Source organism: Echiichthys vipera, assembly GCF_963691815.1.
Source record: "Echiichthys vipera genome assembly, chromosome: X".
NCBI lineage: Eukaryota > Metazoa > Chordata > Actinopteri > Perciformes > Trachinidae > Echiichthys > Echiichthys vipera.
Genome location: NC_139825.1, coordinates 408,459 through 427,879, shown reverse-complemented (window position 1 = coordinate 427,879; position 19,421 = coordinate 408,459). Strand labels below are relative to the sequence as shown.

The window sequence follows — 19,421 nt, the reverse complement described above, 5'->3', positions numbered from 1 at the left end:
AATATCATCCACATAAAGGCCAACACAGTGTTTGTAGTTTCCAATTGTTACTCCAATAATTAGGGGGTGGGATCTAATTGTCAGAGCTAGGGGTTCAATTGATAATACGAACAGGAGGGGCAAAAGCGAGCACTCCTGACGAGTTCCCCTGGAAAGGCTAAAGGGTATTGCAGTAAAGGTATTAGTCAAAACCTCTGCACAAGGGCTACTGTACAGCAGTTTTATCCATTTAATTATATTTTCTCCAAAGCCAAATATTGGGAGCAATTCTAACAGATACGGCCATTCCACCCTGTCAAAAGCCTTTTCGGCATCCAGGGGTAGAATGGCTGCACCCGGACGCCCGTCTTTAAAATGTAGAATGTTAAGCACCCTTCTCAAATTGTGAATTGCCTGCCTGCCTCTAATAAACCCCCTTTGATCTCTGTGTTGCTCTGTTTTGTTGGCAGATCGATCTGACTTATAGAGTATTTCATAAAATAATTTGAATGTTTAATTTCCTTGTTTGTGATTGGTTGTCCTAATTCCATTTAATTGTTCCTTCTCATGAATACTTTTTTTATTTTGTAGAGTTTTAATTCTCCAAGCAAGCAGTTTACCCGCTTACTCCCTCTGGTCATAGAATGACTGTTTTAGTTTGTTTAAATTAGCTAGAGCCTTGTTTGCTGACCGTTCATTACAATGGACTCTAGCAAGTATGGTCAGTTTATGCTCAAGCACCGAAGTTTTCTTAATTATGATTTTGCTTTCTAATGATTTAAATCTCTCCAACATTTTGATTTTGAATTGTTTAAATTTAAAACTGGAGTAGCTAATGATTTGCCCTCTGATATAAGCTATAAAAGCTTCCCATCTAACTAAGGGTGAAGTTTAAAAAGACCTGGAAGAACAATTCTATCTGTTGGTCAGTGAAGTGGATAAATTCTGGGTCCTGTAGCCACTTGGTATCAAATCTCCATCTGGGAGGTCTGCGGAATTCTTTCGAAGTGCTGTATTCTATAGACACTGTAGCATGATCAGAAATTGTTATGCTACTATAATGGCATTTCTCAACATAAGGAAGTGAAGACCTAGAAATAAAAATAAGTCTTGTCATGAAAATGTTTTATGAGTTGCAGAGTAGCAGGAGAATTCACTATTATCTGGATAAAACTCCCTCCAGACATCACACAGGCCCAGCTCATCCGTAAAGTCGAGGATCACTTTTCATAGATTGATTTTGATAGGAGTCTCAATTACAATTCCGATTGATATTGGGGTTCAATGCGCAGTTGTAGTCCCCACCCATAATAATTTTCCCTCTAAATGATGAAAGTTTTAGAAAAATATTGTTATAAAATTGTAGATCTTCTTTGTAAGGGTCGTAGACATTAACTAAATTAAGATATTGGCCAAATAAATTACCTCATAGAATGATAAATCTTCCTCCAGAGTGGTGGTACTTATTTGAAAGGGGATGGACTTGAAATAATATGATCACATCCCTAGCATGGGATGATAATTAGCAGCAAAGACGTGTTCCTGCCATCTTTTTCTTAATCTGATAACCTCAAGTTAAGTTGAATGTGTCTCCTGAAGAAACACAATTTTAGATCCCAGGTGTTTAACCTTAGTCATTACTTGTTTTAATTTGACCAGTCCGCCATTTGACATAACTGGTTACTAGCCATGGAGCAATTTAAAAGGCATATTATTAGTGGGGAAAATCCTGAATATGTGTTTCTGTATCGCCACTTGTAATATCAAAGTCAAAGGAAAAGCAAGGAAACAGGGTAAAATATTGAATAAAAAAAATTAAAAAACATGAAAAGATATTGACCATTTTACTAAAACCTGCAAAAACACACAACTGTATACTAACACCTACCAACTGTCTTTTATTCTACAGTCAAAACCAAATTAATATACCTAACTAATATTCTAACTTCCTTGGATCTTATTACTCATCCATAGAGGAGCTACTATGCGAGGAATTAACTCACACCTGTTACCATTTATCCCTGACCATCAGTCTCATTTGTTAAATGGTCCTTTTATACGGGAAAAAATATTTTAACATTAATTAGTATATTTTGTCAACACCAAATTATCAAAAAAAATTGGGGAACTCTCCTTAGATAATCAGGTTATTTTATTTAGATGGTAGAGTCGATAACTCAGCTGACTTCTCAGATTGCTCACATCTCAAATGACAAAAAAATGACTTTTTGTACAATCTGGGTGTGTTTAATGTGGAACTGTCTCTTACACTGGTGAACAAGCATCTAGATACACAAACAGAGCTAGACTCATTCGGGTTCATTATCTTAACACCTGAAGTAGTCGGTGACAATAACCTTTCGTCTTTTTCAAAGTCCACCCTGGCCAACTCCTCGTTACCATCCATAATATATTGTCTTCAGGTGGTGACAAACGCAAATTCATAAGAATGGACGAAATTAAGTTTTTGAAAACCGCTGGAGTCCAGGAGTGCCTTGAACATCATATCATACGCAGCTCTTGCTGAGAAACAAAACAGGATCAGTGTCCACAAACTCCAGGGTTATGGTCACCTTCCTTCACTTCCCCGTGTCGCTCTAAACTTTCTGCCTTAAGAGATTTGATGGCCATAAGCACAGCCTCCTGCTGTTTAGTCTGAGTGCCTAGTTGGTTAGTTTCATCAGAGAATGTTGCCATTTCCATCTGGCTTCCTTTGTTAGTCAGGTCCATGCTAGCTTGGCTAAAAGTGCTAGCCGCTGAAGCTTTTGTTACAGGTAATTTAGCGTCATGTTGGCTTCTACTGTTAGGCCTTGTTGGAGTTTTGTTTTTTTTCGTCCCCGGCGCAGTTTATGTTTATTTGCCTTGCTTTAGTTTCAATTAGGGACTTACAAAGGGCATATGTTTGGTTAATTAGTCAGGAGACTCGTGGAGCATGTCCGTCTACCTCACCACCATGACCGGAAGTCCTAAGCAATACCACATGCTTCTAAAGTTGGCTAAGGAGTGACTCCGTAAGATTTGAGATATCTTGTTTCTAGCTGCCTCTTTGGCAGTAAGATATAACTGCAGGTGAGCCTGATCTTTCAGGTTTATTTTTTTGCTCTTTTGTAAACTTTACTGAAACACATTCACCTCTCTACTTCCAGTCCATCCCCTATATGTTACCCTCTTAAACCATACACGCACACATGTTACTATTACACTTCTGCCTTTACTACAAGCCTGACTCAGAAGTTGGAAGTTCCCCATTTCCGTCTACAAGTGAACGCAGTATGACCGTAAGTGAGGCACTCCACCGGCAGCAAGATTTCTTTTCTTCCCCTACCATCCTGGGAAAAAAAGATATTGCCCACTGGCAGACCCATAGACATGTACAGACACCGCATCGACTAGTGTCGCCCACTAGAGCGACATGCCTACAGGGCAGCCATCTTGGAACAGGGCCACTCAATCCTACAGTGCATCCATAGACATATATACATGTGAACATGCAGGCCCGCCGTGTCTCCCACATGTCCAGGATAACAATAAACCTTACAATAAAGGTGAATTGCAAAATACATTTTCCCAGTACATTCTTGGACTATTTATTCTTTTTAATTGCACTGAATGTGTGGAAATAATAAACCCTTCTGAAAGACAGCAGCTGGTGCCCGTGAATCCAGCACTGCACGGTCACGCGTGTCAGACAAAGAAGTTACTGAGTGATGTGATTTCTGATAGGGGCATCTTATTAAAATAATTTTTTTTGTTATAACATAAATGTGTTTTGTTTGTATCTTTGTTTGATGACGGTACTATAATTAGAACTGTTTCACTTACACAGCACTGTATCAGACTATCGGATTGAACGTCTATATCTAAATGTAGTAATATCTACTATTCTTATCATTATGTTATATCATTATATTATTGTTTCTATTGCTATTATTCTGATATTAATATTAGATTATTATTAATAATCTATCTCATTGTATTATTATTGTTATATTATAATTATATCACTATCATTATTATTACTATTGTTATTATAATTATTGTAGCCATAGGATCTGTTGTCTCTATCTGCTGTCTTCACAAATCTTCTGTCAGAAGCTCCTCTGCTGATAACATTAAGTAGCATTTGCAAATGGTAGTAAAACCAGTATTTTTAAAATATCCAAGCACCCTGTATCATAGCTACGTCTGTGACATTTTTAACAAATCAATACATTTGGAAATCCTAATAATATAATAAGAATTCTGCTTTGAGATTGAGAAGTACCCCTTTCCTTCATAGGTTGATTAGGCGCATCCCTCCACAGTCGATGTAGCATCTATACATAGCATCTATGTATATATGTCTATGGGCAGACAAGTCACTAACTAATTTACATCTATGCTGGGAATGTCTCCACAGACACACAGACTGGAATACTCGGTAAAAAGGCAACATGTGCTTTCATTAGTGGATTATGTGATCAATCAATCATTGTTTTAACTCACTCTTTAATAGATAAGTACTAAAAAGTCAATTAAATAGATGAAAATCTTTCAGAATATAACTTGAAATACAGGAGTCAACAAGATAAAGAATAGATCTATTTTGCATACATGAGACAGACATTTTTAGACTGCACTTACTCCATGCCCATTGAGAGGAGAGATACACTGACCACCAGAAGATCCAAGATGTTGAAAGAGTTCCGACAGAAAGACCCTTTGTGAAGAATAGCACCATATGTTGTCATCTGAAAAAGAATATTAATCCATTTAGAACACCAGAACTATACTAGTGTAAGCGACTTGGGGGCATGCAGAGATATGAATCAGTCTAACATGTTCCAGCTTTTCCTCATAACTTTAGTGAGTCTCCATGCAACACAGGAGCAAACCGTGGGGTCTAATGGAGGACGACCGGCTCTACCTCTGAGACACAGCCACCCCTATGTGGCCCTGTAAGCCGCAAAAAAAAAATCTGCCACAATTTAGGCTGTCATTTTGAGTACAGTTGGTCTAAATGAGCAAAGTGTAATAATAATCAGGTATGACAATGCCATAACATTAATATACAATAATATTAACAACCCAGCTTTGATTTGGGGTTAAATCAGGATTGTTGTCGTGAGACAGAATTTGCAGTGCTACTCATTCAGCTGACTGCCCAAAAGTTTGAACCTGACCTAGTGTTCATGTGTACAGTAGAACACTGGTGATGGTGGGATGACTTCTAAATCCACTGTCAGCCTAGGCCGACGATTTATCTAAGGAAAGAATCTGTTCTCGTCCTCCACAGACAGCGTTGATAACTGTCGGTCTTAAAATGCCTTTCAACACTTTTCAACTTTTCTGTTAATTCCAGTGCAGGAGTTGATCTTCATCTTCGAAAGTGCATCATGAAAAAGTCAATGCCATCATGCTAACCGCAGCGCTGTTGTCTTCTCTGATGTCTTCAGCCGTGGGCTGCTGATTTAACTCTCCCGGCCCGCTGACCCGGTTAAATGTCGGTGGCCTTCTGGAAGACGTAGGGCCAAATAACTTCTTTGGTAATGATTGATGATGATTTTTTCTGTCCCGCCCACTACTATCAGCATTTGATTGGATGATTGACCAGTCACTTACCACATCAACACACACACACACACACACACACACACACACACACACACACACACACACACACACACACACACACACACACACACACACACACACCAAGAGGTCCATGGTCCAAACCAGTGAGCAGAGAGCTGGAAGCCTTTTCTGCCTAGAGGCAACAACAACTAAATCTGATTGGATAACTCTATTTTCAAGGTTTTAGGACACTTACACTGCCCTTTCTGAAGCAAACTTGATAGAAAATGAGGATCAAATTAGAATTAAAAGAGATAATTATTATTATTAATTGAAATAAAGTAAATATGGCATTTAAAATGCTGATATGTTGGGCCCCCTGCAATAACACCCCATGTTGTAATCTTTCCCTCAAACCCAGCTGTCTGAACAGTACCAACTAGTGTTGTATGTGATAACAGAACATAGCTCATAAAGTTGACATCACTGTAACCACCAAATGTGCATATAAGACAGTAATTCAATAGTACACTACATAAAGCATTATGTCCAAACCTGTGCTATTATCTTTGGATCAAACGATTTCACTGTTACACTAGGAATAAGTTGCTACTTTGCGTTAAGACCTTTCCTTTGGAATTGCATTGATAGCCAACAGCTTGGGTCCTCGTTTACTTTCTGTCAGTTGATATCATTCACATACAGTGCAAAGGGATATAAACTGGGACACATTTAAAATGTTTATGTGTTTAACTGTGAAACGGTATATAATATCTAGCTTTTATACCAAATAATTGAAGAATCACAACACTATTACAGTTGTTTCTCAGTTCATTTGGCTGACCCCATGTCACTCCATGGTAGTTGCAGCGGTAATCAGGGGGCTTAAGTGTGGACTTCACTTGCTAACTGTACACTCTAGAGGGCAGCATTATGCTTGAACTCTGTTGACAGGATTTAAGGAAAATAGACCCCCCAACCACAAAGTGGTTTGCAATGACAGAGTGGCACCGTCCATACATCAGACACCCCATGTACAGAGGCTGCCGTAGGGCTCTTGCTCATGCTCGTACACGTGCGCACGCTTGTGCTCGTACATGTGCAAACGGCTCCGCTAAAGCCTACCTCTTTCAAGCGTGCCGTGGACGGCCGCAGTTATGCGCGGAACGGGTGCACTCACACTGCTTAAAGGTAAGAGGGCTTTAGCTGAAAAGACGGTTTTGGCCCCGGCCAGAAGGACAGTGTGAGTGCGCCCAAAAGTCCTTGCTGCAGCCGCCAGGGTTCAATTCTGACATGCAGCTCTGTGCCTCATCTTGTTCTTGCATCACTGAAATAGCATAAGCCAGTGTGGCGTTAAATGCTACTTCAACCAGCTGACTGAAGTCAGCGGGCATACTTTAGTAGGCAGGCGAGAGGCATGCTCTTTTCACCTGCAGTGACACACAGTTGCAAATCTTAAACAAGTTACCCTGATCCCTAGGACTAACTGCTGTAGCTCGGTTAGCAAAGTGCAACACTGAATTTTCAGCGGCCAGATGTTCCAGTGAAGTGTGATGAGGTGAAAACACAGTGAGAGGGTCAAAGTCCCTAGACTTTAGGTGCTTGTACACTATGGTCGAATTGAGGCAGGTCTATCTCGTCGAAACGCCCCTAATTTGCATGTGAGTCATTTTTCGGTGTCAGATTTTTTTGGCAGGTATTCAAGCCTTTATTATATAGGACAGACAGGAAACGAGGTGAGAGAGGGGGGGGGGGGGGCATGCAGAAAGGGGCTGCAGGTCGGAGTCCAACCTGCAGCCACTGCCTGAGGACCATTTCTTTGCACGGGCTTGTTAAAATAAGTGCTGCAGCAGCCGGGTTGGATTCTGACCTGCAGCCCTTTTCTGCGTGCTCTCTCTCTCTCTCTGTCTCTCTCCCTCTCTCTCTCTCCCCCATTCACACACACACGCACGCATTCATACACGGGTGGGGTTTTACTCTCTTAAACATGGCGCTTGAGAGATGGTGGAGAGAACTTAGTGGTCTAAAGTGAGGCATTATTTCACAAAATATATATATTCTCTCTCTCTCTGTATATATATATATATATACTCCTCCTCTCTGTCACCCCTGATACATCCCACGATGGCTGTGTCATTGGTGTATGTGACACACCTCCAAGTTGTAGGAGTAGTCCGAGGTGTACAGGGTGAAGAGAAGAGGGGCCAGCAATGCGCTGCTGACCACAGTGTCAACCTGTCGGCCTGTCAGTGAGGTAGTCTCTGACCCAGTCCAGCAGAGAGCAGTCCTCTCCCATCCTGTTCAGTTTGTCCTGAAGTATAGGGGGCTGGATGCTATTAAAGACACTGAAGAAGTCCAAGAAGAGAATTCTTACTGTGCAGCTTCCCTTATTCAGATGGGAGTGGACTTGATGCAGCATGTAGAGGATGGCATCCTCCACACCAACATCTGGCTGGTACGCAGACTGCAGGCGGTCCTGGGCCTGTTGTACCTTCAGTGGGGGTGGGAGGTTAACCCTTCTGTTGTGTTAGGGTCAAAATTGACCCGTTTTCAAGTTTAACTATGTAAAAAGTGCACTTTCCTTTTTTGTCCTGGAATGAGGCTTCATCTAATCCTCAGACACACCTATTTAAATGCAGCAAAACCAATTTTCACAATTTTAGTAAATTCTAAAGGTCTCAAAAAAAAAGTTACATCTGTGGTGTTACGGGTCCAAAATGACCGGGCAGAGAATACTGGCTGTTGTATGAATCACTTAAAAGCTATGGGTTGCTCTGAGGATCAATTATGGCCCAATGTGCACAGTTATGGCCCACATCACCAACACACACACACACACACACAGGCCTCTTTCACATGCACATGCACAGGCACAGACAGAGACCCACAGAAACACACGCATACAGGTGCACACACACACCAACCCCCACGTGAACTCAAACTTTCTCGCAGCATATTGATACATTGTTTATAAAACATTGGCACATATAAAGAGGGTTTGGGTGGGATATTATCAGTTGAATTCTGTAGGAGCATCAGTCAACATGGGCAAAAGGTATACTGTTCATGAGGCGCTGGATCATATCTTTGGTAAGGATGGTGATCCTGAGGATAGAGGGCAAAGTGAAGCTGAGGAGGATGTGTCTGAGGATGAGGATAACGTTCAGTATGACCCTGAACAAGACCAAACATCTGATGAGGAGGACCCAGATGTCACAGATGATCAAAGAGAGGTTTTCAAGTCAAGAAAAGGTGACATTTCCTGGTTATCAAGCCCTCTTCAAACCCAAGCCAGGGTACTGACAGAGAACATCCTCAGAATGACTCCAGGGCCTACTAGATACGCTGTGTCACACGCCCAAGACATCAAGTCAGCGTTTGAACTGTTCTTTCCACAACCTATTCAGAATATCCTACTTGAGATGACCAACATGGAAGGGAGAAGAGTGTTTGGTGATAGCTGGACAGAAATGGACAAAACACAGCTCGATGCCTACATGGGACTGTTGCTTCTTGCAGGGGTATACAGATCCTGTAATGAAGCTACGGCCAGCTTATGGGATAGTGAGTCAGGACGCCCTATTTTTCGTGCCACAATGTCGCTTCAAGCCTTTCATGTATTATCAACAGTGCTACGTTTTGACAACAGGGAGACAAGAGTTGCTCGTCGTGAGAATGACAAGCTTGCTCCCATCAGGGAGGTTTGGGACAAATGGGTGGAACATTTACCCTTTGTGTACAATCCTGGGCCAGAGGTGACAGTGGATGAACGGCTAGTCCCTTCATCGAAAGACGAGAGCGGCGGCCCGGAACCGAAGCGTCTGTTCGTTTGGTGAGAGAGCTTAAGCCAACACCCACACCATCACCCTCTGATAAGGACTAGGGAGGAGATTCCAGGAGGAAGAGAAAGAGGTGCCAGTCCTGCCCCGCCAACAAGGACAGGTAATCTAACACCACTTGCCACACATGCAAGAAATTAATTTGCAAGGAGCACACGGTAACCATCAAATACTGTGATTCATGCATTTGAACACACACACACACACACACACACACACAGACACACACACACACACACAGAGACACGCACGGACACAGACACACACACACACACACACACACAGTTCAAATTATGGTTAACCGACAACACATTGTTTCCAGTGTTTAGATTATGGTTAATTCAGAACGACATACCTGCACTAACACCATATTATTTTCAATGTTCAGTTCATGGTTAAATTGTTTGGTTAATTTGTATGGTTAAATAAAAGTTGGTTTTATGGAAAAAAAATTGATTACCGTCTTTATCCTACCATTTATCTATGTGGGTCCGTTTTGACCCGAAACACCAAAGATGTCACTATTGTTAATAATTTTAAATAATAAAAAAAATATATTAAATGTTGGTAGGTGTACTCTAATATTAGTTTATAACACATTTAAAGTTTATTATTACTCATTCTATAAGAAAAATAAATATATTTAGTGAATTTAAACAGTTTTTGCAATCAAAAACGAGTGGTATATTTTAAAATACTGTGTGGAGCCAACTAAAAACAATTCACACACTGGTTACATCTATATGAATACATACTAAGCCAGCAATTAGCTGAAAAACAACATTTGAAGAAAACTGGTGATTTTAAGCATTTTCAAGCATTTTAAAATCATGGGTCCAAATGGACCCGCTAACACCACAGGTGTAAACAGCTTTCTAACACAATACAAGGGGTAAACCTGTTAAAGAAGTCATTCAGCTTGTTTGCTCTCTTCATTGTCCCCCCCTGTAGCTCTGGCCTTTGTGTTGTGACCTGTGATGGTCCTCACACTTTCCCAGACCTCCCTCATGTTGTTCTCCCTTAGCGTCTGCTCCAGCTTTCTACTGTAGCTGTCCTTAGCTTCCCTTAAACAGTGTTTCACCTCCTGCTGTGCTGCCATCATGGCCTCCCTGTCAAATACATCCAGCCCATACAGGAATACAATATCGAGTTGTTTTTAACTTTTGGAATACTGTATTCATGTAACTGCTTTAGGCCATGGGGCTCTTGGACCACACCCTGTTCACAAAGGGCCCGCCCCACTTCACCTTTCATTCAACCACTCTCCTCCTTTACTGAAATCACCTCATCCACCATACTCACTGGCATGAAATCCCTCAAGGCCTAGCTCTCGTCACTCTTCCCCCTGAAGAGCAACTTCAGAAGTTCACAACTTGCTTAAACTCAACTGCAATAATTCTAAAATCCTTATCATTGACCCAAACTCCCTCCCCCGGTCCACCCAGGATTTCTCCCTCAACATTGATGGTTCAAACTTGACCCCCTCCACTCATGTCCGTTCACTGAAACAGCCTTCTTCAGGAACATCCATCTCCATCCCTACCCATAATTCATCTCATCAGGACTTGACTACTGTAATTTCATCCTATATGGTTCATCAAACAACATCTTCAATAAACGTCAATATGTCCAGAATTCTGCTGTCCGTATGCTCACCTACAGCCACCACCTAACTCAGACAGGTTGCCTTAGGTCCGCTAATGCCAACCTCCTCCAACCCATCAGGACTACTACAAGAGGAGCTGGTACCGGGGCCAGTAGTTACATCTTTCAAAACTCTCCTTTAATAAACTCCGGGGTTCGCTAACTACATTGTTGGTGCTTCGTTTTATATGTTAGGACTCTTATCATGCTACTGCAGAGGTTTGGTGTTATTTTGAGCAGTAGTAGTAGTAGTAGTAGTAGCACACAGTGGTCATGAAAACCTTCCCTTTAACAGGCAGGGACGGATGGCCATCTGTCTTTAAGGTTGGGGGAATAGAGAGAGTCCATTATATGAGTTGGCCAGTAAGGGATAGCACGAGCAAATTTAAACATTATGAAATAATTCATAGATATTACTGGATTCCAGTTAGACTTAAAAAGATTGGTCTTATTCAAAGCAACCAGTGCTGGAAATGTCAACAGGTATTTTTCCACACCACTTGTGGGACAGTCCGTTGGTTTCTCCATTTTGAAGACAAGTGGTTGGGACAAATTGGAGATTGGATGGATCAAGCCCTGCTAAGCACACCATCCTTTTTCCTTTTATGGGAAAAATCTGTCATGGTTAGGGTAGGTTCTTTAATTTCCCCAAGGGGTTAATCGTTTTCACACAAGTCAGTTCTCTTTTCCATGGCAGCATACATAAAACAAAAAAAATATTTAAAAAAAGGCACAACACATGGACATCATATACAGATAACACACCCTATCCCCACAAATAACAAATAGACCCTCTTCCCACATATCCCCAGAACAACATATAGACATATAGATAGCACATAGCCATGATCTACATATTTTTGTTTAGCGCTTTGATCGCTAAGGGGACGAAACTTCTATTAAAATGAGCTTTCCTCTAGTCTAACACCGTGTATCTGCGGCCAGATGGGAGTAGAGTGAGATGTTGGTTCAGGGGGTGATCCGGGCTGCTGACTATCACACTTGCCAGGCGTATGATAGCAAGTTAATTTGTTTATGTGAGGCTGGAGGTGGGAAGGTTGATTGTCATAGCTGCTGTGTGTGAGATTTTGAGGAGTTTGTTTCTGCTGGTGACAGTGAGCAGGGTGAAGAAGCAGGGGAAACAGTATGTGAGTATAGGTTTGGATGATGCTTTTGTAGAGGAGTAGGTGGGGGGGCACAGACAGTGATTTTAGTTTGCGGATGATGTAGAGTCATTAAAGTTGAGTTTGTTGTCTATGATGAGTCCTAGATATTTGAAATTACAGACCTGTTCAACTGGTTGTCCTTTGATGGATGTGTGACTTAGTGCAGGGGGTGTCTTGGATGTGTGTATGACCATTTGTTGATGTTTAACTGGAGGTAGTTGTCTGTGCACCACTGTGACAACTGTGTTATTGACTGTCGGTATGCTGTAATGGAATTGCTGTTGCTGTGCCATCTGAATATTGGTAGTATGTGGTGACTGGGAATGGGCTGCTGCAGTCATTTGTGTAGAAAGTGTACAGAAACAGACAGAGAATGCAGCCTTGGGGGTCTCCAGTGTTGGTGATAAGGGGTGATGATGTTGCTGTGCCTTCTCTCACTGTATGTCGTCTCTTGCTGAGGAAGTTGTATATCCAGTGAATGTGGAGTGGAATAATGTCCAGGTGTTGGAGCTTCTTGATGAGCTGGTGCTGCTGGTTTGTGTTGAATGCTGAGCTGAAGTCGACAAACAGGACTGATGCAAAGTTGTTTGGTGCCTGGAGATGGTGAAGGAGGGAGTGGAGGAGGCATGCCACTGCATCCTCTGCCCCCCGTTTCAGGCTGTATGCAAATTGATGAGGATCCAGTTGTGGTCTGACAGTTGGCAGGATGAGGTGAAGCATTATCTTTTCCATGCACTTCATGATTATGGGTGTGAGTGCAACAAGACGGAAGTGGTTGGGCTCTGACAGGCGGGGATTTTTGGGTATTGGTGGAATGGTTTAGGTTTTCTAGAGGGTAGGAACTTTAGCTGTTCTGGATTCCCAGAAGATGGAGTGGAAGACTGGGGAGAGCTCCATGGCACTTAGCTTTAGCGCCCTTGCCGGGATGCCATCCGACCCCTGTGCCTTGCCAATTTTCCACCTGGCCAGCTGCTGCTGTACATCCTCCTGACTGAAGGGTGGGTACTGGGGTTCTTCCAGGGGTAGCGGACTGAGTAGCTCCTCACAGGAGGTGATGTGATCCCGAACCTGTTAAAGAAACAGTTCAGGGAGTTGGCAAAGTATAGGGGGTCAGTATTTGTGGTATATCAGTATTTGGTCTGCACACCTCCATGTCTGCCTCTACATCTTGGTTTGATCTCAGGTGGAAGTGCAACTGGTGGTCTTTGGTTGCAGTCGGCGTAGACCCGGAGATGTAGGTGAGTGATCCCTGGTTAAAGGCTAGTAACGCCAACGCCGGCTTGTTTTTGGATATCCATAGAATAACAAATGTGATGGCAAGTATTTTTCATAGATCAGGCATTGTAGACATTGCACAGACAAACAATGTGACTAGACACAGTTATAACAGAGACGAGACTTCACGATACGTGGATTAGACACTATACAAACAGACCAACAACAGACAGATGCGACGTTGCCATGAACACTGACTGACTGTTTGCCGTCGCAGCAGTTGTTAATTGAATTTTCATGAAATCAAAATAAATTCACCGTTAAGTGAATTTTCGTAAATTCAATAATCTCTTAATACATTGCTCTAGGACAAATTTGGGCCCCACTGTACATAAATCTGAGTTTTTTCTGAACATTTCCATATAAATATGAGTCCTTATAGTACCTTGGGATCTCGTTCCCGAGTGAGGGGATGATAGAGCGTGAGTTTGGCCGGAGAATCTGAGCAGCGGGGGCGGTATTGCAGTCGTTCTACCGCACCATTGTGACCAAAAGAGAGCTGAGCTGGAGGGCAAAGCTCTCGATCTACCCGTCAATCTTTGTTCCTACCCTCACCTATGGTCATGAAAGCTGGGTCATGACCGAAAGAACGAGGCCGCGGGTCTAAGCGGCCAAAATTGGTTCTCTCAGGAGGGTGACTGGAGTCTCCCTTAGAGATAGGGTGAGAAGTTCAGCCATCCATGAGGAACTGGGAGTAGAGCCACTGCTCCTTTGCGTTGAAAGGAGCAAGTTGAGGTGGTTCGGGCATCTAGTAAGGATGCCCCCTTGGTTCCTCCCTAGGGAGGTGTTACTGGCATGTCTAGCTGGGAGGAGGCCTCAGGGAAGTCCCAGGACTAGGTGGAGAGATTATATCTCCACACTTGCCTGGGAACACCTCGGGATCCCCCAGTTAGAGCTGGTTAATGTGGCCCGGGAAAGGGAAGTTTGGGGTTCCCTGCTAGAGCTGCTGCCCCTGCGACATGAGTGAGTGAGTGAGTGATTTCCATATAAAACACATGGGTATTATGTTATATGCAAGTACCCTTAAAAGGGGACTTCACAAGTATGCACAATCCAGAAAATAGCCTTAGACCTCAGAGGGTTAATGTACTATGGAGGGATTTTTGACCATTTTTTTCAATCTCAAGTCGTAAGAAGACAATTAAATTATGCTCCAGATCTGTGTAACAAATGGTATTTACCCAAAAATGGCTGCAACAACTTATGAGAAAATAAGTACATGTGTCTTGTCTATCTTGTTTTAAAACCACTCTAAATTAAATATTTGTGAAAAGAAAATTAGGTATCAATCACAGCCATTTGAATATGGGTGTCATTGTGTCACTTGCCCTATATTTCACTCTTCACTCTTCAGCCTCACACCGTCTGTGTTCCTCTGGTTAAGCTTTTATTACATACAATTAAACACGTGAGTGAAAGGAAAACCAACCATGCAGTGTTTAACAATATATTGTTGTTGTTCCAAAACAAATCAGAACAGCTTCTACTCCTCTTGGCATTGATTTAAACTTTATTGGAGGGGTGAGCTTCAAATTTACATTGATTGAGTTCATTTTGGGTTGAGATTCAGTATTGTTCACATACTTTTCATAAGCAAAACATATATCGTGCCTTAATGACCTGTAAGTCATTGTTTCTCCACACCTCTTAAAGTTTTCTTTAACTTCTTAACCATCTGTATCAAAAATATACTCTGGTACCTGTTATTACCTTGAGCACAATTTCTGCTGTGAACACCGAAGTGAAGACTATATCAGCGTATGCCAACACCTAAAAATGAATACAAAAAAATTTAATATTTCTATTAAATGCTGATAACGAATGAAAACTGTAATTTTTTTCAATTGCAGTGTAACTTAAACATTTATTTTACAATGGAACAGGCATGCACTTGTCACCTTGTTCCTGAAGGATAAGGGGTCGATGGGATCCTCTGCAGCCAAAGAAATAGATGAGAGTAGGATGAAGAGCAGAATGATGTTGGTGAAAGTAGTTGCATTGATTATACGGTGGCAGAGCTTCCGGAACCTGAAATGGTTAAAAGACATTAAAATACATTGTTTTGCCAATGATGAAAGAATGAAGGTTTTGTTATAGTAACTCTATTGCTATTAGGACAGGTCTCCACCTGTCCCTCACCCTCTACAAGACTCTGGATCTGAATACATGCAGACCCCACAGTATATAAGGCAGTACACACCACTTTATGCTATCCTTTACCTTCTTCACTGAGCGGCAAAGGAGCGACATGGCCCCTAGGTAGAGGTAGAGGTAGCTCCACCTGTTCTAATAGAACTAGGGTTACAATACAGTAACATTTGTTCTGTCTCATTAGGCTCCACCCTCTACTGGACTCTATGGGGACAGTGGATGGAGCCAAATGTATGAACGCCCTGTTGCGTCGTAACATTGACCCAGCCACACTGACCCTGACCAACTAGAGGCCCACCTACCTTGTGTAACCTAAGATGTCACACGACACAAGGAAGTAGGGGGCCCCAGCAAACTCAGGTTGTACGCAGCTAACCTAGCGAGAGTTGCCATTTTACTTGGCTTGATTATTATTTGGGTCCCTATTGTAATTGGAATGATTATTATTAGGGCCCAAGCACCGACTAAGTCGGTAAATGACCCTATTGTAATTGGAATGATTTTGCCAGATTGTAATTCGAATCATTAGGGCCCGAGCACCGACTTAGTCTGTGAGAACCCTATTGTATTTGGAATGATTATTAGTGCCCAAGCACCGACTAAGTTGGGGAGGACCCTATTATAATTAGAATGATTCTTATAATTATTATTAGTATTGGGGCCAGAGAACCGATGAATTTGGCTACCCTATTGTTATTGGAATGATAATTATTATTAGGGCCCGAGCCCCGGCAACGTTGGCGAGGAATCTATTGTAATTGGAATGATTATTATTATTATTATTATTATTATTATTATTATTATTATTATTATTAGGGCCTGAGCACGGACGAAGTCGGTGAAGACCCTATTGTAATTGGTATGATTATTATTATTATTATTAATATTAGGGCCTGAGCACCGACAAAGTCGGCGAAGACCCTATTGTTATTGGTATGATTATTATTATTATTATTATTATTATTATTAGGGCCCGAGCACCGACTAAGTTGGCGAAGACCCTATTGTAATTGGAAGGATTATTATTACGGCCCGAGCACCGGCTTAGTCGGCGAGGACCCTATTATAATTGGAATGATTATTAGGGCCCGAGCACTGACTAAGTTGGGGAGGACCCTATTGTATTTGGAATTAATATTATTATTATTATAAGGGCCGGAGCACCGATGAAGTCGGCGAGGACCCTATTGTATTTGGAATGATTATTATAATAATTATTATTATTGGGGCCCGAGAACCGACGAATTTGGCGAGTAGCCTATTGTAATTGGAATAATAATTATTATTAGGGCCCAAGCACTGAAGAAGTTGGCGAGGACCCTATTTTAATTGGAATGATGATGATTATTATTATTATTATTATTATTATTATTATTATTATTATTATTATTATCATTATTATCATTATTATTATTATCATTCTGTGGGCCCACCACTCACAGTCAAGTCAAGTCAAGTCAGTTTTATTGTCAAAAATTGCAATATGCATGACATACAAAATGCAAAAAATGAAATTACAGTCCTCTCAGACCCAGTGCAATCGGCATATATATATACAACATAATAAAAATAATAAAAATATACAAAGAGTAAAAAATGTAAAGTGGCAGTGGATTGTAAAGTGAATAAGGAGGAACCGCTGGGGTCGGGTGTGCTGCTGCATGGGTGGCAGTGAAGGTGAGGGGCCTCGACGGACCAGACACGGGCAGCAGAGGCTGGATCTGGGGACGTGGAATGTCACCTCTCTGTTGGGGAAGGAGCCAGAGCTTGTGCTGGAGGTGGAGCGCTACCAGTTAGATCTGGTGGGGCTTACCTCCACACACAGTCTCGGTTCTGGAACCGTACTCCTGGATAGGAGTTGGACCCTATTTTTCTCTGGAGTTGCCCAGGGTGTGAGGTGCCAGGCGGGTGAGGGGATACTCACAAACCCCCAGCTGAGCGCTGCGGTGTACGAGTTTACCCCGGTGGATGAGAGGGTCGCCTCCTTACGCCTGCGGGTGGTACAGGGGAAAACTCTGACTGTTGTTTGTGCATATGCGCCGAACAGCAGTCCAGAGTATTCGGCCTTCGTGGAGACCCTGAATGGAGTCCTGCATGAGGCTCCAGTAGGGGACTCCATAGTTCTGCTTGGAGACTTCAATGCCCACATGGGCAATAATGGAGACACCTGGAGAGGCGCGATAGGGAGGAATGGCTCTAAATCCGAGTGGTCGTCTGTTATTAGACTTCTGTGCTAGTCACGGATTGTCTATAACTAACACCATGTTCGAACATAAGGATGCTCATGAGTGTACGTGGTACCAGAGCACCCTAGGCCAAAGGTAGATGATCCATTTTGTGATCGTATCATCTGATCTGAGGCCGTAGGTTTTTGACACTCGAGTGCAGAGAGGGGCAGAGCTGTCAATTGATCACCATCTTGTGATGAGTTGGGTCAGAGGATGGGGGGAGATTCCGGACAGACCAGGTAATCCCAAACGATTAGTGCAGGTGAACTGGGAACGTCTGGAGAGATGCCCCTGTTCGAGAGATCTTCAACTCAAACCTCCGGCGGAGCTTTTATGGCATCCCTGTGGAGGTTGGGGGAATTGAACCGGAGTGGGGCAGTGTTCAAAGCTTCCATTGCTCAAGCTGCAGGGGTGAGCTGTGGCCTCAAGATCTTACAGTAGGTGCCTCAAGGGGCGGGAACTCTCAAACACCATGGTGGACACAGGTGGTCAGGGAAGCTGTCCGACTGAAGAAGGAGGCCTTCCGGGATATGTTATCCTATAAGTCTCCGGAGGCAGTTGCGCGGTACCGACGGGCCAGCAGGGAGTGGCAGACCGGGTTGGTGGTTGTTTGTGCCTGCTGCCATGGAAATGCATGACGCTTCCTGCTGCTGTTATTACTTGTTACATATATACTATCATTATTCTTATAAATTATAAAATTTGTAGCCATAAAAACACCATCAGTGGTATATCTCACTGTATGGAAGCTGTTATTACCGCTACTCATCACTGAACATATTTACCACCATAATTGTTATTGTCATTGTCATATTCTGTCGCGTTGGCTGTGCTTTTTTCTTACTATTATGCTTTATTAACTTCCATAACATATAAGTCATATTGACATTACTATACATATTATTATAGTTACTGTAACTTTTGTGGTTGCTTGGATTACTAGGACTGTCTCTCTGCCTGTCTTTGTGTCTATCTTTGTCTCTCTTTGTCCATCTATTTGTCTTTTCTCTCTTTCTCTCTCCTTTTCTTTCTCCCCCACCGGTCAAGATAGATGTCCGTCCTCCATAGAGCTGGGTCTGTAAGATGTTCCTTCCTAAAGTGAAGGTTTTTGTTGCCACTGTGCTCAAAGGGGAAATTGTTGGGTCTATGTTAATCATAAATATGTCATAGAGTGTGGTCTATACCTACTCTGTAAAGTGTCCTGAGATAACTTTTGTTATGATTTGGCATTGTAAATAAAATTGAATTGAATCTATGAAAAGTTCCCCTGTATATGAATCCATCAAAGAAGGTTTAAAAGGGTGTTTGAGAAGAAAGGCATAGATATTAAAGTTTCAGCTTTATCAAGATTTTCCCTATTTTAGTCCATAGTGTGAACAGCTTCTTATAGGATCACGTTACCCGAACTCCCAAATATGTTAGTGGACCCGTTGTAACCCGGAGAGAGTCCTGACCAAAGGACAATGTTAGTGCTGTCCTATCAATTGGTAAAAAAAATACACTCTTTGTTAGATTAATTTTTCTGACAGGATTATGGCAGACTCAAACATACATTCCTGCAACCATCACACACTGCTTGCATGACT

At 42.2% G+C, this 19,421-nt stretch overlaps 1 protein-coding gene across 1 annotated transcript in view; it reads right to left on the bottom strand.

Annotated features, from left to right (window-relative positions):
* The window catches only part of LOC310965473 (dihydropyridine-sensitive L-type skeletal muscle calcium channel subunit alpha-1-like), a 293,992-nt gene that overhangs the window by 180,600 nt on the left and 93,971 nt on the right, over positions 1-19,421 (bottom strand). The window contains exons 18-20 of the mRNA XM_083939088.1: positions 15,355-15,484; positions 15,167-15,226; positions 4,603-4,709 (exon numbers count right to left, since the gene is read on the bottom strand). Of these exons, the coding sequence (XP_083795214.1) occupies positions 4,603-4,709; positions 15,167-15,226; positions 15,355-15,484 (297 nt within the window). The remainder of the gene's footprint in view (positions 1-4,602; positions 4,710-15,166; positions 15,227-15,354; positions 15,485-19,421) is intronic.